Raw genomic sequence first — 22,657 nt, 5'->3', positions numbered from 1 at the left:
GAGGCTCGGAGATTATTAATTATTCTTCAATTTGATATTCAATTGTTTTCACAGCGCCCGTTCCCGAGTTTAGAGTATGAATGCGGATATGTACATGAGAGCGGGCCCGGGGAAATAAGCTACACATTAGGCTGTCCGAGTAGTATTCAAAAGATGATATGGAAATTCGTTTCATGGTCCTCAGGCGTTCGTCTCTACTCCAGTGTACTTCTCACTCGCCGGTAGCTTATCCCATGGAGCAAAGACATTCTTGCTCTTCTTCAACACACCTTCCAACTCTGGGAAATGCCGCACCAATACATCCTTCATCCCGGTATTCTGCACCCAATGAAGTCCTTCCTTACTATACGTCTCCTCATCCCATTGTCCCGCGATGAACCTGTCACTCTTGAGCCTCCGACTTGCCATCAAAATAAAAATCCGGAACGCGGTCTCGCTAAAACCGAAACCTTTAATGAGAGGCTCGCATTGGGAGCCGACAAGGGCATCAACTAGATCGATCTTGCCATCGTAAATGTCGGACAGTTCGTTCGCGAGCTCTTTATCACCACCCGTGATTTCTTCGAATGTTTTAGGGACTGACATGCGAAGGAGGCGGCGGAACTCGGTGTAGCGGGGAACGCCACGTTCACGATCGCGAAGGATGTCTATAGTGGCCAGATCGCGACGGACGCCGTCAGGCGTTTGGAGGTTACGCAGGAATTCGGGGTAGTTCTTGTTGGTGATAGCACCAGGATAATTAATTCCAAACGAATAGAAGGCATCACCCAGTGTTAGACCGTCGTCAAATGGCTTTCGAGCGTTCTTGAAGGTCAAGTCTCCCGTCGGAATGCTCTCATGGTGTTTTCCCTTTCCTGCCTCGAAGAAGGCAATGCTATCTATCATTCCATACATATCAGACTGACGGGGGAGGAGGATATAAGTAGGTGATCACTCACCAGGAACCAGGGCGTGCATCCTATACACTGATACGAACTCCTCGGTGAGAGAATATGGGGCGGTGAATTGTACGACTGTGGAACCAGGGATGCCAGAAATAGCCTCGCTGGTTTTCGAGATCCTTCCAACCAATTTGGTCAGGGTCTCTCCCGCAAGTCCCCACCAATTCGCATTCATGCCGATTTTAAGGGCGGGATGAGCTAAAATGGCGGGCGTCCATTCGATAGTATGTATTTTGGCCATCAGGGCAGCATTGACCAAACGGGCCTTATCGAAGATTCGATCTCTACATTTCTGCTTAGTTAGGTTCTGAACGGACGGCAACCGACTTACCCAGTCCAATGAGGGTACGACTTACGGAGCATGTCGCAAATAGCGTTATGCTCTAGTGCGAAAAGTGTCTGTAACATTTCGACTCCAGTCCACCAGTTGTTCGCAAACCCCGGGGCGGTCTCAACCTCTCCGAAGTGGTCGTGGGGGAGAAAAAGTCCTTCACCGTTTGTGCCGGGAACCAATCTCAACTTGCCATCGGGATCTTGTGTTCTCAATCTCCTTGTTACCTCCTCGCTCGAACCGTAAATCTGTGAGCCATCCCACCAAGCGGTACACATATTCTTGTATCCGGGACATTTGATATCAGATGGGTCCAAAATCTCATCCGGCTTGGTTCGAGGCAACCGCATATGGCCATGGGGCCATTTGTCACCTGGAGGAAGTGGGATGTCAAAGGAATCGTCGCTCTAGATGTGAGAGTTAGGGAGGCGAGTACCATGTAGAGTAAAGAAAAACGAACATCTATGTGGTTGAACCAGTCATGAATCTGGAATTGAATCCACGCCGCCGCGAGGAGATTAAGAGTAGTTGCGGGTTTGAAGCCGCCTGGTCGCCTGGCTAGGATGCGCTCGCTAAGCATTCTTGGATTTGGCGTCCAGAGTTCTTCTTCGGTCGGTTTCGGGGTATACTGTCGAGGAAAGTTGCGTCCGAAGCGCATACATCTGCTGCCCATACGCGGTTGTTCTAGGGAATTGAACAGGCCATCTGAGTTACGGGCAGAGAGGAAGTTCTCATCCGTAAGAGGTGGGTCACTGGAAATCCCTTGAGCAGCGGGTGAAGCATATCCGTCGTGGAGGTTGTACTGTCGCAATTCGACACGCAGAGCATCCAAGTTGAGGGCGCCAATGAGACCCGGAAGGTTATACCATGGAATGAAGTTGTTGACAACCTTGAAGGACTTGACCAGGATGCGGTCAACAAAGGACGGGTTGTATGTGTATGATGAGGAATCCATAACGAGGGACGATACGAGTAGCTGTTTTCATCCAAGTTTTTATGCTGGCCAGTGGCCGCTGCGGCAACTTGAAACATGGTTATATTGAGTGATTGAGTTCATTGAGCGCAATAGACCGCCAACTTGCGAGCATATCGGTGCCAGATATAAACCTGCTAAAAATTCGATGTTGATTTTAGCCAAGCACCGCTATTATTTGGACCAATGAGCGTATTATTTAATTTGACAACACGGAGTTATGGGGCCTGGCGGTATTTTCCCTGAATGTTGTTTGTTCAAGCGTTTCCGACCATTATTCGCGTTTGTCCGTTACCGAGTTCTTGCTCGACGCAGAGAGACCGTCATGGTCAGACTTGGGACGGTTATCCATTGAAGGCTGATCATGATAGTAAAACAAATCAACGGCGAAAAACGGGCCGCAAAGGCTTCTAGAGCGCGTTCCCATGCACCGCCACGAAATCCTCCCTTGTCCGCAATTTGAAATTTGAAATTGAATTACATAAATTTGATCCCCTCAGCGCCCGTTTTGAGTGACATTGTCAACTTGTCCGAAATGGACGACAAGTTTTATTTCATGCAGTGTTCTCCCGGTGGATACTATACCAGATACAAACGAACTCTATTGGAAGCCGGTAACTGGCTTTTTGGAGGGGTGCATGATTGTGGCATTTGGATGTTCAAAAGTCTTTCTTTTCTGCAGGGCATGCAACTATTCTCCTCCCGGTATTAGTCGTCCAGCTCCCGTAGACCGAGTATTACTCGCTATCAAAACCTACAGGCTACAATACACTCTTTATCCCTTCTTCGGGTAACTTAGTTGCCCTCATGCTTAAGTTCTCAACGACCAATCAACGACACCACTGCGCGCTCAAGAAGTACGTCCATTATCTTTCATTCTGTACGAAGAATACGATCAATGACAGAATGGGATCCATGCCTCACACGATACTGAGTCGATTACCCACCGAAATCCCGATGCATATGCGAAACGAATTTCTTGAACCTCCAACTGCGCAACTTGCACGCGTTCTAAAGCTCGCTGCAGTTTGCGCCCTCTGGCGAGAGGGAATCAAATTACAGAAACTGAAACCTACGCTAGGGATTTATGGGGGATCCTATATAACGGTTGGGAGAGGGGTCTCTGAAAAGGATTCATGGCATATTCACTGGGAGTACGTAACTTGTTTTTTCGGGCCCCGGATTGTTCATGTTCCCTCGAGTGCTGAAGCCTTTTTCAACAGCCTCCAGGATACAATGAACATGGATGAAAAGCACGGGAAATCTGCGCTATGGCCTACGATGACGATGGACTCATCGTTCTATATGCAAGAACGCTCGTTTACCTCCATGTTTCTTTTCTATTGCTTTATCGGCGCCCGAGATGGCTGCAGTTACGACGGCTTGTTGACACTGTCATTCAAATCGCGGTTATCTTCTAGTAGCTCATTACTTCTCACCTTTTTGCTCGCTGGAGGGCGGGTGCTCCGGTGATCCGAGTCAAAAAGGATATAGCCCGCGTGCAAGAAGAGACGTTCGAATTGTCGCCTACTCTCACGGAAACATTACATGTTGTTGAGCGGGATAGGAACGCCGTTGAGTAGTGAAGCGCAATGTACAAGAGACACGTACTTGCGAGTCGCTCTCTCTCTCTTTGCCCAACCACGCTCCAGAGGCTGCCACCACGGTTGGTGAGTTGCAGATAATCGACATCATCGTTGTATAACTTCAAGCTTATACATTCTGCAGGTTTGAACTGGGACTCAGGAATGGAAAGATACAAGAATGGTTCAAGTCATTATAGCTGTCGTTCCTCTGCGCGTGATGGTCTAGCAGTATGATCCCTTGTGTGCGCTGCGCTACCGTTCGCTTGTTTCAACGACTTTGAGAAGTACTTAGCCGGCGGGTTCGGTTCTCAGGTTAAGAGTGGCCGCTGAATTGAACGAAGGGTAAAAAGTGTAATTGCGATTCTACAGTCCAGAAGATATCCAGAGATCCCAGAGAAGAGCTAACAAAGCATAAGTGCCATTTGGGTGAAAAGAGTGATATGGTTTGGCAGGTAACTTTTTATCAGACGTTACTCATTAGTTATGACCTCCAGGCTCCAATCAGCTTGCTAGTCTGAACTCGATCAGACTAGTTCCTGATAATGGCCAGATCTTCACCAGCGTTAGACCACATTGCCGTCTATATAGAGCGTTTAGTGAAAGCTACATGGAAAATTAAACTCCAAGTCCTCTTACCCAAGCGCTATGAAGTCTTCGCTCGTTCTTACGCAACTGTTGTACAGCGCAAGCATCATCTAGTGCGATGAATATTCAATGTCAGTAGCCGTGAATCTGAACGATATACGTACAAGATTAACGTAGGCGGGCCGAATAGTGCCAGAACCGTAGTTGAGGAGGAGTTCTAGTGCCTACAAAAAAAAAAGCGAGCTCATTAGCACTCCCGTCTCTTTCTCATAGCTGCTAGCGCGAATTTAGTACCATTTCGCTTGATTCAAAGGATCCAATGGGATGCTGGTCAAAGAGGGCATGTTGAAGGACATAGTCGTCTGCGGAGAATTCGAAACAGTTAGGGTATAATTCAGAGGCAGAAATAACCGTACGAAGGAGTAGTCGGCTTGAGCTGTTCATTGCGTTCGCAACGTTCTTCAAAATTGTGATCGAGTCTGAGTCGGGCCAGTCGACGAGAATGTGACTCAACTGGCCATACGCCGTGACCCAAACTTGGGTGAATAACTGCAACTTCCAAAATTTGGAGTGGGTGGGAAACTCACTCACATAATAAATATCTTGCCCATGCATCGGTGACTCCTTCAAAAAATCCATGGAAACAAAACGAACATCCGCTCCCGGGTGTTCAGTTGACCAAAGCTGAATTGTAAAACCGGTGATTGGCATGAGCAATCTAAAGACGAAGACAGACATTGAGACAAACTCGCCCTCTTTGCGTGTTCGAGCGGTTCAGGCAAGTCTTGGAGAATGACTCTGAAGTTGTTGGTGTAAGATTTAGAGAGTGCTAGTGAGACAGCACCGGGTCCGGAACCAACATCGCAGAACGTCAGCAGGCTCTTCCCAGAAGCGGGAGATAGTAACTGTTCCCAGGGATACACTGGTAGGTTTTATCCGTATTTAATTAGCTGAAGGAAGGGTGAGGCAATAACGGTGACGGAGACCTTGTACGACCGCATCTGAAGAACCAACAGCACACCTTAATCCCAACATGGCTCGCTGAAAGCGCTATTACAAGAATCATGAGACGGTGTTTCGAAGAGAGAGAAAAACCAGAGCTTAGCCAGTACCCTTCCTGCATGTGGCTAGATGCGAAAGGTCAGTAAAAAGTGTCGGGGAGTTACTCGTATTATTATTATTTATATCGAGAAACGTACATTTGCCTGGATCCAACCAAAATACGAAGGGTTCTCCATCTCATTTCTAATCAGATACGAGAAACTGCTTCTGTTGACTGTCCTGCTAGACGCGTATTCGGGATGCACGAGTACCTCAGGGAGCATAGTGACGCCTTGAAGGATCTCTCCCGAATAGAGCGAGATAGTTGAAGATATCGGATTGGACGATAGCAATGGCAGTGAGATGCGGTTGTTAGCGTAGACATCCTTTGACACTATTTCGAAAAGAATACCCCAATTTGTCATAAAGACTGAAGACCAAAGAGTGAGAAATCGGATGACCTTCCTGGAAACACCCTCTAGTCGACAGAAGAAGCATCACTTGACCGAGCTTCCCCGGGTCAGCTTTATTCTTCATCCTAGTAGCAATATCGTTGATGTGCATTCCTCTGGCGCCATCTGGAGCAGTGATGTCAAGGATATCGGCTATCCCTTCCTCAGCAACAAACTTGAGGCAGGGTGCCTCGTATGGCATGGCGCGCTGCGGAGAGAACCTAAATGAGTCGCAATTTCAACCAACCGCTTTTAGTCCCACATTGATCAACGTGTGCATCGGCTGAGCGAGAGTAGTGCATAACCGTTCACAGGCACCTTTGAGTGTCCATATGGCCCTTCTCAACGCCAGGGCGCCAGCTTGATTGTCCAACGGATGAGATTCTGAGGAGTCGGGGATGGGAATGCCATGACCGGTCTTCTCGTACTCTGACATGGCTGCGTGGGTTGATGAGGATATGAGGCTTAGGAGGGCCTCGATTTGCGTCCGAGCAGTCGCATTCAACTTCAAGGGCATGCTGTTTTGTGTGGTGGTTCAATGAGATGTGATGATAAGTTTCGCTATGGTACTGACCCCCTGGACGTTTATAAGTGCTCTATGTTGACGTGCCAGCGTTATCTTTCGAACAGCATCGTTCAATTCGTTTGATGGGCGAGCGTGTATCCTGCCAATACGAGGAACCCCTCCAGCTGTGTGATCATCGCCAAGGCAAGGACTCTGTCTAAAACATTTATCTCCGGCCAACTGATCAACTTTCATGAATCAAGGCATGTGGGCGTAAACTTACCGGATGTTACATACATGCGAACCCACGAAAGTAACGGGCATGGTATCGGTCCCAGAGTAGGGAGGCTGACAACGCGATAAGAGTAGCTTTCAGACGTTGGACCGCGTTCGAATCATTGAAAATCAACACATTCACCGAACCTAGTAGTACAACGTTCCGAGCGAGCAAAGATCCTGGGATTGTTCACAAATACTTCCTTCTTGACGAGGAGAATCCTAAGGAACAGTCAAAACATGGATACGTTCCTCGGACCAAAATAAACGAAATGTTGTCTTGAGAGCTGTTTGATAGCATAGGCAAGATAGTCATTCGTAGAAGCATCGTCAATTGATATGCTTCGATATATAGCGGGGAAGTTTTGAGAAATTTGACGCCATTTCTTGCCAGAATTTTCGTTACACATAGATCCGGTAGTATCCTAGAGTAACAGACCTGCAAAACCCAATGTCCATGGCGTTTCAGAAGGTTGAAAAGTATTGTTCGTGCGGGCGGTGTCGAAATATCTCGAGGATAACGCCCGTAGCCTAGGGACTCGGGAGTGAAGTTATCAGCATCTCAGTGGCTTCAACCTTCAACGTTTGAACGTTAACGCTCAACACTGCCATTCAAATCGAAAATCTCGCCATCAGATTGGAGAGCAACGAGAACGAAACGCATTTACCTTTGGTAGCTCGTGATGATGGTCAGAGAATCTCAGAGAGAACTAGTCTGGGAGTAGGGGCGGGGGGTAGCTTCGTGATCCCCAAATTCAAAGTCCGACGAGCGCGTAACGAGCGTCTGGACGATATCGCAACAAACGCACATTGGGTTGACGTTGAGGATTCATGCAGTGAAAATGAAAGCTGACGATGAAGTTGGTTGGAGTGTTAGAGTTTGGATTTCCGTTGTGAAAAAAGACTGTCGAAACTGGTAAAATGAGGATGGCTACGGTGTCTTTCTAACATCTTGACAAGTAATACGTGAAGCGCGCGCGGAGTTTGAATTTGGGGGATCACGAAGCTACCCCCCGCCCCTACTACCAGGCTGTACACTGATAGCAAAGCACGACTATCTTCTTTGCTCAGTACAGATCGGCTAGCCAGGCTAAGAGAGAACGTGGTATTGAACAAGCGTAGAATCAAACCGGGCCGGGAGGAGGCGACCGATCCGACCTTCGCAAGCAAAGGACTTATCGCGGGAATGCCCTCTGAAGAGAAGGATAAGCGAACTTATTTGATTGATGCACGTTAGTGGTCCCAGTAAAGCCCTCGTATCAGTGAGCTACATCCTATATATAATGGGACAAAGAGACCTGATTATCAGCGATTATCAGCGATTATCTCCAAAAAATGATCTATGCGACAGGACCAGGGTAAATTAAAGCGGAGATCGAAATTTCCTGTGCACACGACGCCTTCCACCACTTTTCTCTTTACCCTTTCCCCCACAGCTTGCCTTTTCCCTTCCCTCTGTATCCCTGCTATAGCTTTTTTTTGTTTTGTGAGTGTCTGAGGTACTGTTGTCCTTTTATACTTCTGTTTATTTCTACTGTGTCTAACATACATTTCAGCTGTTATTGCAGATTTTGATTTCCCCTTTGTGCTTGGGGCTTAACTTTTCTTCTTCAGAGATACCAAGTACTTTTTATATTTCTGTTAATTTCTACTGTGTCTGACATATATTATTTCAGCTGTTATTGCAGGTTTCTCTGTTGTTGCAAGTGTCTCTGTTGGGTAATTTTTATATTTCTATACTCTTTTTTTAATAATAATTTCTCATCTCTTGCTGTTTCCATTATACAGTTCTGTTCCTGTGAACCTTCCCCTTCCTTTCCCTGGCTGTACTATTACATTCTTCTTGATTCCATAGAACAAAGCTACCTCCAAAGCAAGCCCACCCCCAGTCCTTTGTTTGGCTGTTGACCAGGGCCTCTGTTTGGATACGACACTGTGGAGAGTTGGTGTGGCGGGACCGGAAGGGTGCAGATTTTACGATCTCTGCATAGTTGCCCCCAATTTTTTTGCTCTCTTAACACACGTTGTCTTGCACTGATTTCTGGAGTCTGTTGAATTGTGTTGTACTGCTACGGTTTCCAACTCAGTTATTTCTCAAATCTATTTTGTAACTTCCATAGCTACAAGCTCGGATTTTGTGACTTCTGTAGCTTCAAGCTCAGATTGTCAGCCATCTGCTTTGGATTCAATCCAAGCTTTCAATTTCTGGCTTTTCTTCATTTCTTTCCATCCTCTATCCTCTATCCCCTATCCTCTATCCCCTATCCCTTTCCATCTCCTATCTCCTATCCCTTTCCATCCTCTATCCCTTTCTATTCCAGCCTCTATATCCCTTTTCTCCCTTACATACTTGATGTGATATGTGAGCCAAGCCTTTTTTTCTGTATTCCAGTCCAGTTCTGATTACAACTTTTTATTATTATTGAAGGTCTATAAATCCCCTTCAGAGTTTTTCTACTTCAAACCAAGATCATAATGCTTCACACAGGTTCGTGTGATCCCCTTAGTAAATTGATTGTGTGCTCATGGTGTTTTTAGTCCTCCTCATACTCCTGAGCGTCGTCAAAACTTGAGCCCTCCTCATACTCCTGAGCGTAATCGGAACTTTGAGCGTGAGCGTCTTCGTCGCCAGCGAGAACTACAGATGACTTCTCCAAGTCATCGCCATCGTCGTCACCCTCCTCAGAGACGTGAACCTTCTCCTACTCCTGTCCACAACACTCCCCCACTTTTGTTTCCATATTCTATGGGTCTTCATGCATCTCATACACCTTCCCCATCATATATTCCTCTTCTACCCCTCACTCCATATCAACGTGCCACTCATATATATGGTTCTCCTGTATCTCATCCACCATTTATGACTGCTGCACAAATCCAAAACCGAAACTATACACATCAACGTGATGAGCATTTTCGACGTCTCTCACCTTTGCAGCAGAATAATACTTTGCTTGCACAAGCTGCACGCGCTGCAGAAAGACGGGAACGGGAGCGATCAGAGCGAATGACAGCACGTGCTGAAGAGTTCCGTGCTACTCAAGCACGACGCTATGCTGAGCAGGCAGTACGTCAACACAATCAACGTCGGGCTCAGGAGCTGCGAGAGCAACGACAACAAAGAGATTTACATTTACAGCAGGAGGAAGAGGAACATCGTTATTATGAACTCCAAGCCCAGGAAAGGCAACGGCAGATGGAGGAGGAGCGTCGTCACCATGAACTCCAGGCCCAGGAAAGGCAACGGCAGATGGAGGAGGAGCATCGTCAGCATGAACTCCAAGTCCAGGAAAGGCAACGGCAGGAAGAACAACAGCAGCGACGCGTAGAACAGCGTCGTCGTCGTGCTCAGCATGAGTTGGAGAGACAGCATCACTTAGGCCATAGACCATATCAAGAGCCTGAGAGTCGACATAACCTTGGGCTTATGGATGTAGTTTGTCAAAAGTGTCAGGCACTTCATTGGGATGCTGAAAAACTATCAACCTCAACAAGAGCTGTTTCATTATTTGGCAGTTGTTGCCTCCAGGGCCAAATATCTCTCCCTCCCTTCTCCCCTCCCCCTGAACCCCTGCGACGTCTGCTCATTGGCAAAGGACTTGCAACTGACCCTCCTAATGTTGCATCTCAGACCTCAAAGCATTTTCGTGATAATATCCGACAGTATAACTCTGCTTTTGCATTCACGTCATTGCAAGCAAAGGTTGATGAAAGTGTCACACGTGCTTCAGGCCCTTTTGCATTTCGCATATTCGGTTCACTTCACCATCGGCTTGGTCCAATAGGTCCCATTCATCCCAATGGTGCACAGGACTCACACAAGTATGCTCAGCTGTATATCTATGATGCCCAGGAAGCTTTACGTGTTCGTCAGCAACGAAACTCTGACTTGAAGCAATCTGTTATGCAGGAAGTCCAAGACATGCTTTATCGGGAGAATCCATTCATCCAGACTTTTAAGCAAGCTGCAGAAGTGTTATGCGAAAAGGCAGACACAGAGTCTACAGATGTTGAAGTCCAACTACACATGTCAGATGATGCAGATCATCGTCGATACAACCTACCCACTGTTGATGAAGTTGCTGCTGTTATACCTGGTGATGGAACAGATAGACAGATTCTACCTCATCGGGATATTCTTCTTCGCTACCGTGAGGGTGGAATCCGTCATATGAGCCATCTTCATCCCAATTACACACCACTTCACTATGTTCTAATGTTTCCAAAAGGTGACAAAGGCTGGGATAGGGATACACCATTGGTTAATGCCCAAGGACGTAGACGTACCAGATCTGGCTTTCTTTCTCAAACCCTCTATTATGCATATCGTCTACATCGCCGAGCTAATGAGGCTCTTTCCTCTGTATTTTTGGCTGGAAAACTCTTTCATCAGTACATTGTTGATGCTTGGGCTTCAACGGAGCAGTCAAAGCTGTCATGGATCTATAATAATCAGAGGGAGATACGTGCAGAGCTTTATCAGGGTCTTAGAGATACTATCAACCATGATGATCATTCTGGAGATCTTAATGATACTGGACGTCGTGTTATCCTCCCTTCCACACATACCGGCAGTCCACGCCATATGTATCAGCTCTTTCAGGACTCCATGGCTATTTGCCGCTACTACCAGAAACCTGACATCTTTCTTACAATGACAGCTAATCCACAATGGCCAGAGATCAGGGCAGCTATGCCTAAGGACGATGAGGAGACTACAATCGGTATACCTTCAGACTATCCTGATATCATTGCACGGATATTTGAAATGAAGAAGAATGGGCTTTTGAAGGAGATCAAGTTGGGCATATTTGGCAAATGTGTTGCAAATGTCCACACCATTGAGTTTCAAAAGCGAGGTCTGCCTCACATGCATCTTTTGATTTTCCTGGACCCAGAGGATCGTATTCGCACTCCAGCTGAAGTTGACCATATTTCATGTGCTCAAATTCCTGACCCTATCACTCAACCTATCCTATATGAAACTGTCACCAAATTGATGCTGCATGGTCCCTGTGATGAAAGGTGCCAGGATGATCAAGGACATTGCACAAAACACTATCCCAAAGCATTTTCTGAGCAGACTGTCTTTTCTGATAATGGCTATCCTGATTTGGCATGCCCTAACAATGGTCGGACTGTCACAAAAAGAATTCGGGGAGAGGACAGAATATTTACAAATCGTGACGTTGTCCCATACAATCCTTATCTCACTGCAAAATACAACTGCCATATCAATGTCGAGATTTGCAACTCAGTTCAGGCAATCAAGTACATCCACAAGTACATCTATAAAGGCCATGATCGAACAACTCTGGAGTTTGATTCACAGGATGAGGTGAAAACCTATTTGGATGCCCGCTATGTTTCTGCTATTGAGGCATCCTGGCGCCTCTTCGAGTTTCATATGCATGCAGAGGAGCCTACAGTATACAGACTACCTGTACATCTCGAGAATCAGCAGGTGGTCTATTACCATCCTGAGGACGATCCTGACCAAGTTCTTTCCCGGGGTGAAAAGGATGATCGTCTGACTGGATACTTTCAACTTAATGCAAGAGATGAGGGAGCCCGGAACTACACCTATCAGGAGATTCCACAGCACTATGTATGGGATGCCAGGTCAAAGAAATGGAAGTCACGTGAGAGGGGTTTTGCTATTGGGCGAATGTACTTTGCTGCACCATCAGCAGGGGAGCGCTTCTATCTCCGTCTGTTGCTGACTGTTGTTAAAGGAGCTACCAGCTTCCAAAATCTTCGCACCATTGGGAGGGGAACACCAACAGCACGGGTGTGTGACACATATAAGGAGGCATGTCTTGCATTAGGTTTACTTGAAGATGACCAAGAGTGGAGGGAATGTCTTCAGGAGGCCTCAGTTATGCATCTTGGGCGACAGATGAGGGACCTTTTTGTTACACTGCTACTTCATTGCCACCCTGCTCAGCCCTTAATATTATGGGAGCAATTTAAAGATAGCCTCTGTGATGATCTACGCCATGCCCTTGAAATACGGCCCAACTTCAATCTCCCTCAGATAACTGCCGACCACATATATGACTATGGCCTCTATCTTATTTCACAGAGCCTACGGGATAATGGAAAAGATTTATCAGATTATAGCCTTCCTGAAGTTGCAAATCCTAATCTGTGGAATGCCATCTTCAACGACAACTATCTCCTTGCTGAGCAGCTTGACTATGACCATCATGCTTTACACACTGTAGTAGAGACAAACAAGCAGCTGATGAATGAGGAGCAGTATGCTATCTTTAATGCAGTTTTAGCATCATGCACTCACCACGAGGGAAAAATCTTCTACCTGCAGAGTGCAGGAGGCTGTGGAAAGACTTGGGTGTCAAACACTATTGCAAGTGCAGTCCGTGCAGAGGGAAAGGTTGTTCTCACTGTAGCGTCTTCTGGAATTGCAGCCCTCCTCCTTCAAGGGGGTCTTACTGCTCATGCACAGTTTAAAATTCCCATTCCCATTTTGGAAGATTCCATGTGTCCCATTAGTAAAGGCAGTAGACTTCACAAAGTTATCCAACATACACAACTCATTATATGGGATGAGCTTCCAATGCAGCATCGGTTTACCATTGAAGCATTGGAACAGACACTACGAGATCTTATGAACACTGATCAGCCATTTGGTGGAATCACTGTTCTTTTTAGTGGAGACTTCCGGCAGACCTTGCCAGTTATTCCAAAAGGTACTCGGGAGCAGATTGTTGGAGCCAGCTTCCTGAGGTCAGCACTGTGGGAACATGTGCATGTATTTCATCTCACCCAAAATCTACGGCTACAAAATGAGCCTGGTGCAGCAGACTTTTTGACTTGGCTTCTGGATGTTGGTTGTGGGAAAGACCTCCCAGCAGACAATGCAATAAATCTGCCACAGTCATTCCGTTGTGGAGACAATGTTGAAGATCTTATACAGGAAATCTACCCATCTATTGAGCATTTTCAGCCTAATGAGTACTTTTTGGAGCGCTCAATCCTTTCCTGCCGTAATGATGATGTAGATGATATCAACGCAAGTATCCTCCAGTCTTTTCCAGGTAACACACGGATCTATCAGTCCGCTGATAGTGTTGCAGTGGAAGAAGGAGCTGATGCCCCATATCAACAACCATATCCTGCTGAATTTCTCCACTCTCTAAAGGCTTCTGGACTTCCACTTTCCTGTTTATGTCTAAAAAAAGGGTGCCCATTGATGCTTCTGCGAAATTTGAAGGTCAAGGATGGATTGTGCAATGGAACTCGACTCCGGTTACTGGAAATGACAAACCGGCTTCTTCACTGTCAGATTCTGGGAGGCACTCATGATGGAAAGGAAGTTCTCATTCCACGAATCACTTTAGAGCCCTCCAATGAGTCTCTTCCTATCAAGCTCCAGCGGAGACAGTTTCCTGTGCGATTGGCATTTTCAATGACAATCAACAAGTCTCAGGGACAATCCCTTCGCTTTGTAGGACTTGATCTTCGGACTCCAGTGTTTTCACATGGCCAGCTTTATGTTGCACTCTCAAGATGTACTTCAGCCTCCAATATCAAGGTGTTATTTCCCAACACAGAACATGGTACAAAGACAATCAATATTGTCTATCCAGAGGTTCTGCATAACCTGATATAAATTTAATTCAACCTGCTGTTTTTTTTCAAGTGAGCCTATTTTGATTTATAAAACTTATAGTCTAATATCTGATTGGTTTAACAGATTTTTTTCTTTTTTTCTTTTAACAGTTTTGAACCATTGTAAACATAGGAATATATGTATATATATATATATTTGTTTTATATAAATGACTTGAATGGTATTATTAACTTATTGCATGTAAGCATCTGCAAAAAAATCGGCACAAAGGGCCGGGTCCATAAGCTTGTACTATAGAAGTTGACTTCCTCCCTGTAGGCGAGTCCATGATTCCATCGGCACCATCAGACTCAGATTTTCTCAGCCATCTATGATGATCCCACCGCGACTACGACACTCCAAGCTGGTGGTTTTAATCTCATCATGGTACCACTGGTGAACGCGTTGTTATGGAGGTGAATACCCGAACCTGGTCAGGCCAGAAGACTCAGTGACGTAGCTTCCGTGGGGATTGTTGGCGGTCAGGATATACCACTCGACTTTTCCCTTGAGCGAAGCTGGCGTACAATTAAGGGTGAGTGTCTGAGGGTTAGGTCGAGAAGCAGGTTCGTCAAAGTCCTTTACTTTACACATTTAAAATAAATATGGTCAAACTGATGTCTAGTCAACATTTGCATATGAGGGAGAGGAATGTAGCAGAGGTCGTCAGAGGTACATTGATGGTCGTGGCAAGATAGAATATAGGATGGGAATAAAAGCAATGAACAGCATATCATGAAACGTGAAAGAGCTTGAGGTACACAATCTATAAAAATTGTTTCATGGGTGGCCGTGTATGATGATATCAATCGTGGGAGGAGTCCTCGTCTCCTCGCTGCCACTGGACGTAGAGCCAACATTGTGTGAGAGTCCGAACCAGGAAGGCATGCCCTTCCACATCCTCTCCCTCTCCTTTGCAGCCCACATTTCTAAACTCCTTGCGCAAGCTTTGCACTCGGGAGATTCGAAATTGCTGAATTCAGAGCTTTTGAGTTGGCCAAGTTCTTCGGCGACATACAGGGGATCGCAGCATCCACGCTCTCGATCAAAGATATAGTGCTGTGTTGCAAGGTCAACGAGCTCGTTGAAATCTTTGCGGCATGCCGCGGCAGAGATGCAGACGAAGCTAGATGGGGAACGGCGGTAACGATGGGGGTGGGGGGATATGGCGAAAGGGTTGGCGGTGTTCGGTACGGCAAGAGGGTGGGAGAGTGAAAAAACAGTCTGATACTGTGTGGTATTACGTATAGTTTGACTAAGTCTCATGGCCTGTATGAGGGATGTGATCGTATGTTGTACGGACTCTTTGCCCAAGCAAAGACGTTGGGTATCTAGAAGTGAGAGGGAGGACTGGGACGCGGAAGATGAAGAACACGGTTCTGTATCAGATAGTTGATTAACATAGAGACCGTTGTCTTCGTCTTGTTCGAAGATCTGGCTGAATGGGTACCGTGATAGATCATAAAACGCGGCAGGGAGGAGGGATAGTGCATCTATCTGACGGGCAAGATTGATCACGGACTAGACGGTCGATTATCAACAAGATAGAAAGACGGTGACGAGGGACAGTGCTACTCACGATAGGTGACGGATAGAAGTGCCTTCCAGGGTTCCCAGTCTCCATTTCGAAAGTTCGTGCCACGTCCTCCCTGGCGTCCCAGCCCTTCAATGTCGACGGCCACGCTATACTCAAATGAGCAAGTGCTTTCTCGCGTAATTTTTCGATTATATATTTCGTAGCAAGGCGAAGGATGCCAGATACCATTCGAAAATCCTCCCGATCATTGTTCCCGAACTTTCTGTTGAGCAACACATATTATCATTTAGTGAGCGGCTGTCATAAATCGGCCACAAACCAACGTACGGGCCATCGTAGAGTGCTGTGAAAAGGTTACCAACGTCTTCGGCTGAGTCATGCAGGATGACGACGGGGCAATCCTCGAAGGCGTTCGACCCATCCTCGTGGACGATTGACGCCGAGGTGGCGGGATCCGTTGACGTTCCTACCACGAAGACGTCTCGGAAGCAAACTGAGTGTCGAGAAAGCTGGGACACATGGACACGGAAAAGTGTGTTTTGAGCACGACAAACGACGCTTCCGTCGTCGAACCATAAGTCGGGATGTCGCTGAAGCTGAACCCGAGTCTGTGCATCGAATATAGCAGGATGTTGAAAATGATTACTGTGCATGTTCAAAAGATATGAATGAGTGAATGAAGTGCACGTGTAGGTCTAGAAGAGGAAGTTAGGTGAACAATTCGAATTTCATCGTCGGGCCTCAATCGAGGCGGGGTCAAGGCGGGGTGTAGATTCACGCGTCACGTCTTGTCGTGACCAGATGTCACAGGTAATAGTGGCGGTGCATTTACCGCTTGAGCGGACCGGGCACTTCCGAGCCTCAATTTCCTGCCTATTGTCTTCCCCAGATTTTTGAATACGCATCTCCATGCATATCATTTCAGTGAAATTTACCGATAACCTTGTTAGGGTAGAACTCAATTGTAGCGAAGAGGTACGATATAATGTGCAGCCAAAGACCCAAGAAGTTTGTGAAAATACACCTGAAGCGAGAAAAAGGTATACGCCTACTTCTGCTATGTCGCTGTCGACTTGCTCGCTTGTATGGCCGCTCGCCGCTTCTTGTTACCTCTCCTGATTTCTATGAGGTCCTGTTCAACCTCAACCTCCTTGCACCCAGCCAGCATCGCCAAACTCTTCCCCAACCCACCGATAGTTGAACTTTGGTGACCGCCGCCTCCTTTAGGTCTTCGCCGGTTCGTCGCATTTCCCCCAACACCAGAACCACCACCGGCTCCCAAACCGTTGTGTGTTGAGAAGGTCGATGTGAGAGGTAAAGGAAATGGTGAAGGAATTTCATCGACAGAGAGGGAATGTGGATTTAAAAATGGACCTGTAGTAATAGGCATATTGCTGATGGCGCCAATAACCATTCCGTTTGGCCCTGCAGGAGCGGCGGGGGTTCCGTGAAGAGCGGGCGGTGGGGGTGAAGTGCCAATCTTATTGCGAAGCTTACGAGTTAGATGTGGACGTGATTGTGAGTCTAACGTTGCGTCTGCTTCAGAAGTGAAACGGAGAGGGTTAATTTTATTTTTCAATGAAAATGCTTGGGAGAGAGGAGCGTACCTGCACTGGTGCCCTCGCCCTCTTTGTCCTCTCTTGCACGTCTCCTGCGTTCCTCAATACCCTCCATGAGCCGCTCTCGCACTCTATCGCGTCCTCGTTTCCATTCTTCTTCAACCCTCTCTCGTTCTTCCTCGTAAGCCATCTCCGCCCGACTTCTAGCGTATGCTTCATCCAACTGTACTTGAGAAAGATACGCTGAACGCTCGATCGTAACTGGAAGAAGTCGTAGATTATACAAAGGGTATAGTTCTGGTCTTGTAGAAAGCTGGTAAGAGGCATTATGTAGAGCGTTGATGCTCTCACTGAAATGCCTTCCGCTAGCCATTGAATCAAACAATAAGGAAAGTGAGAGTAAGGAGAATTTAAATGACTCAACTCGTCTCTTCGGTCATTCATCTCTTTCCCGACTTTTCCGGATATATCTTTTCTCTTCCTTTCTTTCTTTCCCTCATCAAACGATGCTGATATAAAGATAAGGCGCGTTGGAGTAAAATCGGTCACTGGACACGAGCAGGTGCTCACCTTGCGATCGAGAGGGGCCTGGCATCGAGTTGAGAGGATAATGGTGGTAGGACAAGTTCATACTATGGCGTAGAGAAGCAAGTTATAGGTAGGCTAATACCGCCCAGAATTAGTGTGCAGACGCTCGTATGGCTAAAGCGGAGGAGAAAGTCTAGTCACATGACCAAACGCGTAACGTCATCGGGCCAATCGGCGAGTGTCAAAAAAATTGGACTCCACGTTGCCTACAACATTACAGCGGGAATGATCATGATATTACAGAAAAATATAAACTCCCGATTCTCTAAATCATCAGTAGCCGTTCCTTTCAGCGACTACACCAAACGCAGGACAATTCTTTCCAAACATCTTTCTTAGATCGTCCACCAACTCGATCGGTTTTTCGTGTGCGGCAAAATGACCACCGGACTCATGGACCGACTCAAAGACGAGGTTCGTTTCTTTGATCCAACTGCAGCACAAGGTTAGTAGTAACAATAAATGGTGTAAGATGTGGACATACGATCGCGGATGTACAGCTAGGTCTTTGGGAAAGCGAGAATAGCCAAGAGGGATGGTAGTTGGGTACTTTTCAATCAACCAAAGTCTTCCTCCCATTTTATTATGTTCATAATAGTTTCTGATCGAGGCAGCCGGCCCAGCACGAGAGAACCAGTATATAGAGATCCAAGTCAGTACTTCATCGTCATCCCACGGATACGTATCACTCCAATTAACCAGTTTCTCATAAATCCAAGCAAGAAGTCCAACGGGCGAGTCAGCGAGACTATATCCAAGTGTTTGGGGTTGCGTATTATGCTCGTGCATGTATCCCGTTCCTTTCTCCTGAAACCACTTTGATCGCTCCAGGCCCTCTTTCTCAGCTAGTGTGTAAGTCTCTGGAGAGTCGTGAGCCGGTGGGAACCCACTCAAAACTCGAATTAATGCATGAGTTGCTATGAAGAAACCCAGAGAGAAAACTCACAACAGAACATTGGTGTGCCATGCTTTAGCGTATTTCGGACCATATACGCTGGAGATTGTTCGAGCAACCTAGGATAGGTCACAATGAAGCACGACTACTCTTGACTGTGGCGTCCTGGCCTGAACAGGCCTGAACTCACCGAGTGTCCCCAGTCACCTGCTTGTGTCACTAGAAAAGTGTCAGAAAACACCCACTATAGTTACGAGTAAGAAACCCACCGTATTCGGTGTATCCAAGTGAAATCATCAGTTTATGGCCGAGCTACGAGAATGCCAGTCTGAAGATGCTTTTCGTTGAAAAGGAGAAACATGAATACTTGGGCGTACTGAGGAACACCAAATCCTCCCTTTTTCGGCGCTTCAGAGAATCCATATCCTGGCTGACCCACGGCAACGACGTGGAAGCAGGGCGATCCCGATGTTAACAATGGTAGAATCTTCCGAACCTCTAAAAAACTTCCTGGCCCTGAAGATGTAAGGAGTTGAATTGAGGAGCCGTACGGATCTTCATATCAGTGACGCACATCCATGGATGAATAAAAGTGGAATCGCATTCTTTGTCTCGCTTTCCTTGTGCACATAGTGGACGTTGAGCGATCCAAATCCTTCAACCTCGATATCCCGAGTAAATTGAGGCAATTCGTCGTTCAGTTCCTTCTCGTGCTTCCTCCAATCGTATCCGTCCTTCCAAAGGGCTACTAAGCGTCTGACATCAGCCAAGGGTACCCCATAATCCCAACCTGCGTCTTCTAATTCATCGGGAAGTCTTGCGAGCTCAAGCTTTTGACGCAGATCATCAATCAACGCATCAGGTATTGAGATCTTGAAAGACGACATGAAGGAACGAAGTTGATCTTTATCACTGGGGTTCCAAATTGGTGCCTTGTAACGCTCAGCTGCCACACAAGCTCCAAGGAGTGCCTCTGATGTATTGATTTAGGAGACAGCCCCACCTGCCTACACTGGAGTCCGTGTAGAGAATGGGAGGTAGGAGTAAAGGCAGAGCCATGTAGCCTAGCAATGTCGCAAGAGCTGAAGGTTCAAAGGTTCGACGTCAACGGCAGGCTAGCTGTGAATTGTTTTCTTCTCAGTGGGTTGCCAAACAATGACACTCGTCCCATTGTAACACTCAACCCAGGATATTATCACATTAAATATGCGTCTTCCAATCGTCCTCTTGCTACTTCCATTCGCAGCAGCGAGATTTGAACCACACGAAGGACCGTCCAAGCCAACTGCACGAAGACAACAAATGCCAATGATGGTCTCTGACGAGCTTGACTACACCCCACAAGTCAATGCCGGGCACACACTCGCCGATTTGCTTACCATCGAATCATCGACCTCTATCTTCTACTCGTATGCCCGCGAACTGGAGCTCAGCAGACTTCTCAGTGACGAGAGTGCAAAATTGACCTTGCTGGCGCCTACCAATAAGGCCGTCATGGCCCTGGCCCGAAAGCCGTACGTTCAACTTCTTTTTCCGTATATTTGCTATCGCCCATCCAACCTCCGATAGCCATCAAGGTTCAGAAGTAGAAGATGGAACCGTAATCTCAGAAGAAGAATTCGACAAAATTTCGAAGCGCAACGTTGAAAAATGGGTTTCTGCTCATATCATCCCTGTGCGTCTTGATGGTAGTTATCTTCAGTGACAGATCCTCAATCCAGTACCACAATTGACAGAAAACTCTGACAACCCTCGAGCCTCGCTCTTACTCTACCCTGCTCGAAGGCAAATCCGTCGTATTCTCTACGTCACCGAAATCAACCGACATCGTTTTGGAGGATGGCATTCATATTAGTGAAATGAAGCAGGTGGGTGCCCCACATGAATCCCTCAACCTTCTGTCTCATATGTATCTTTAGGCGTCGAATGGCGCTATATACGTTATTGATGGTACTGTGAATGTCGATTGAGATGCGCCACGATCTATCACATACATCTTGTATATTTTATCTATTGTCACCCTAGTTACGATATATGTTCTGCTCGAAAAGGGCTTAGACTTCAGAGTGAAACTGCGAGGCGAGCATGTCTTTGCCTTCTACCACCGTGACCACGGCCACTCCGCTGTCATCAGACACTCAGAGTGAATCACTAAAAGCCGCGATTTTCCAACGTCTACACCCTCGTGTATACCTTGAACGATTTCTAGCAGAAGGAATAAGACCAGATGGTCGGACCGAGGCGGAATGGAGAACGGTAGACATTAATATCGGTGTGCCTGCTTTTTCTGCATCCCTCGTGCTTCGACGAAACCCGAAATCATGAAAAGGATCGATATCGACCGCCAACGGATCTGCACTGATTCGGATGGGAGGAACAACAATCGTCTGTGGCGTGAAAGCTGAGATTGCAGAACCGGAACTTGATCGTCCAAACGAGGGTTTCTTAGGTTTGTTTGTTGAAATTTCCTCCCTCCGCTATCCTCAAGTCTTCTTCTGAAGTACCCAATCTCGACCTTCCCGCAATCTGTTCATCCAAATTCAAGCCTGGACCCCCATCGGAAGAGGCACAAATTCTGTCAGAAAGGCTCAATGATGTCCTGGTTGCGTATGTGACGACTTAACTGAGGCCGAACAAACGCTGAAATTCCTGAATAGATCAAATATCCTTTCACTCTCTTCTCTCTGTATCCATCCAGGACAGTCTGTCTGGGTTCTTTACGTTGACGCGACGTGCATAAATTACGATGGAAACGCGTTCGATGCAGCCGTTTTGGCGATGGTGTGTGCGTTGCGGGATAGTGAGCCCTCCTCTCTGTATCCATAACTCAGTTCTGTGACATTCTTTATCAAGCCATTCTTCCCCAAGCGACGTATGATGAGGTCACCGGCCGCACGACATGTTCACCCATCCATTCAAACTCGAAACCGGGGTTGAAACTAAAATTGAACGAGGGTAGCATACCCATCGGATTGAGCTTCGGCGTCTTCGGCGGGTGAGTCTGTTTACGTTTTTCTTATTCTTATTCCGTGGCTTCTCACAAAATGTCTACGAAGAACACGTATTCTTGCCGACCCTACATCTTTTGAGGAGCCCCTGCTGGACACCTCGGTTTCAATTGTAATCGATGCTCGGGGACAACTTTTCTCCGTAAACCAAACTGGTGTCGGGGTACTCAAAACTGGCGAGCAGGACATGGAAGTTGACACTACTGTGAACAAGGAGGATGCTCTACTCCAGTGTATCTCACTCGCAAAGGAGAGACACCACAAATTGAAGGAACTTTTGAATACTGCCAGTCGTGTAACACAGTGAGCACTTTGGTCATTACAATTGAAACCCGTTTCCGCCAAACGGACTCAACAGTTATGGCTCCTCCGACCGTACGTAAAGATCTACAACTCCATGGGCAAGCCAGTAAATGTGGAGAGAATTGAAACCACGCGTAGGGTTGGGTGGTTCCAGGCTGCAGGAAGGCTTGCCTCGGCTTCGCACGACCGTCGGTCCCGATGGTAATTTTCTTCCATCCCGGTCACTATCACTTACGCCGTGTTCAAAAAATGGAGGGTGTTCAAGAATCTAATTCCTCCCTTACCTCCATTGCTTCCATGGCCTCGGACTTCTGCGGAATGTGTTATCATGCTGTTCTTCAGCAGAGTTGCCTTATTTTTTTCTAATTAAATCAATGATACAGGCCCTTAAAACTATTGATCTCTTCTGGGCGACACAGGAGATTTTTGCCAAATGAAGTC

The 22,657-nt window shown here is 46.8% G+C and overlaps 7 protein-coding genes across 7 annotated transcripts; 2 read left to right on the top strand and 5 right to left on the bottom strand.

Moving 5' to 3' along the window:
* Positions 1–53: 53 nt before the first annotated feature.
* On the bottom strand, positions 54–2,339 carry E1B28_007233 (uncharacterized protein). Its single transcript, XM_043151951.1, has 4 exons — positions 1,733–2,339; positions 1,273–1,679; positions 939–1,225; positions 54–878 (listed from the first exon to the last, which is right to left on the bottom strand). Exons 1-4 carry the CDS (start codon positions 2,225–2,227, stop codon positions 181–183), a joined length of 1,887 nt encoding a protein of 628 aa, XP_043010033.1. The 5' UTR covers positions 2,228–2,339; the 3' UTR covers positions 54–180.
* Positions 2,340–4,332: 1,993 nt separating this feature from the next.
* Positions 4,333–7,496, bottom strand: E1B28_007232 (uncharacterized protein; the record flags this gene model as incomplete). The annotated part of the gene is made up of 17 exons (XM_043151950.1): positions 7,359–7,496; positions 7,130–7,295; positions 6,838–7,076; positions 6,698–6,783; positions 6,484–6,644; positions 6,172–6,427; positions 5,919–6,117; positions 5,616–5,851; positions 5,529–5,543; positions 5,403–5,466; positions 5,169–5,338; positions 5,008–5,100; positions 4,833–4,929; positions 4,711–4,778; positions 4,581–4,640; positions 4,468–4,526; positions 4,333–4,411 (listed from the first exon to the last, which is right to left on the bottom strand). Exons 6-17 carry the CDS (start codon positions 6,424–6,426, stop codon positions 4,333–4,335), a joined length of 1,395 nt encoding a protein of 464 aa, XP_043010032.1. The 5' UTR covers position 6,427; positions 6,484–6,644; positions 6,698–6,783; positions 6,838–7,076; positions 7,130–7,295; positions 7,359–7,496.
* A 7,308-nt stretch (positions 7,497–14,804) lies between these two features.
* Positions 14,805–16,644, bottom strand: E1B28_007231 (uncharacterized protein). The gene is made up of 3 exons (XM_043151949.1): positions 16,191–16,644; positions 15,906–16,125; positions 14,805–15,847 (listed from the first exon to the last, which is right to left on the bottom strand). The coding sequence occupies exons 1-3, from the start codon at positions 16,514–16,516 to the stop codon at positions 15,107–15,109; spliced, it is 1,287 nt and encodes a 428-aa protein (XP_043010031.1). The 5' UTR covers positions 16,517–16,644; the 3' UTR covers positions 14,805–15,106.
* An 89-nt stretch (positions 16,645–16,733) lies between these two features.
* Positions 16,734–18,137, bottom strand: E1B28_007230 (uncharacterized protein). The gene is made up of 4 exons (XM_043151948.1): positions 17,993–18,137; positions 17,847–17,931; positions 17,471–17,787; positions 16,734–17,402 (listed from the first exon to the last, which is right to left on the bottom strand). The coding sequence occupies exons 1-4, from the start codon at positions 18,051–18,053 to the stop codon at positions 16,921–16,923; spliced, it is 945 nt and encodes a 314-aa protein (XP_043010030.1). The 5' UTR covers positions 18,054–18,137; the 3' UTR covers positions 16,734–16,920.
* A 52-nt stretch (positions 18,138–18,189) lies between these two features.
* Positions 18,190–20,016, bottom strand: E1B28_007229 (uncharacterized protein). The gene is made up of 6 exons (XM_043151947.1): positions 19,480–20,016; positions 19,273–19,421; positions 19,175–19,217; positions 19,096–19,124; positions 18,957–19,024; positions 18,190–18,899 (listed from the first exon to the last, which is right to left on the bottom strand). The coding sequence occupies exons 1-6, from the start codon at positions 19,790–19,792 to the stop codon at positions 18,284–18,286; spliced, it is 1,218 nt and encodes a 405-aa protein (XP_043010029.1). The 5' UTR covers positions 19,793–20,016; the 3' UTR covers positions 18,190–18,283.
* A 95-nt stretch (positions 20,017–20,111) lies between these two features.
* E1B28_007228 (uncharacterized protein) lies at positions 20,112–20,875 on the top strand (the record flags this gene model as incomplete). The annotated part of the gene is made up of 4 exons (XM_043151946.1): positions 20,112–20,419; positions 20,475–20,580; positions 20,642–20,773; positions 20,825–20,875. 4 exons carry the CDS (start codon positions 20,112–20,114, stop codon positions 20,873–20,875), a joined length of 597 nt encoding a protein of 198 aa, XP_043010028.1.
* A 115-nt stretch (positions 20,876–20,990) lies between these two features.
* E1B28_007227 (uncharacterized protein) lies at positions 20,991–22,296 on the top strand (the record flags this gene model as incomplete). The annotated part of the gene is made up of 7 exons (XM_043151945.1): positions 20,991–21,177; positions 21,235–21,354; positions 21,407–21,512; positions 21,563–21,705; positions 21,759–21,900; positions 21,962–22,216; positions 22,272–22,296. 7 exons carry the CDS (start codon positions 20,991–20,993, stop codon positions 22,294–22,296), a joined length of 978 nt encoding a protein of 325 aa, XP_043010027.1.
* Positions 22,297–22,657: the final 361 nt, after the last annotated feature.

Source organism: Marasmius oreades, chromosome 4 (assembly GCF_018924745.1).
Source record: "Marasmius oreades isolate 03SP1 chromosome 4, whole genome shotgun sequence".
NCBI classification, from domain to species: domain Eukaryota; kingdom Fungi; phylum Basidiomycota; class Agaricomycetes; order Agaricales; family Marasmiaceae; genus Marasmius; species Marasmius oreades.
Note: the sequence above shows the minus strand (reverse complement) of the source record. Positions and strands in the feature narration are given on the sequence as shown.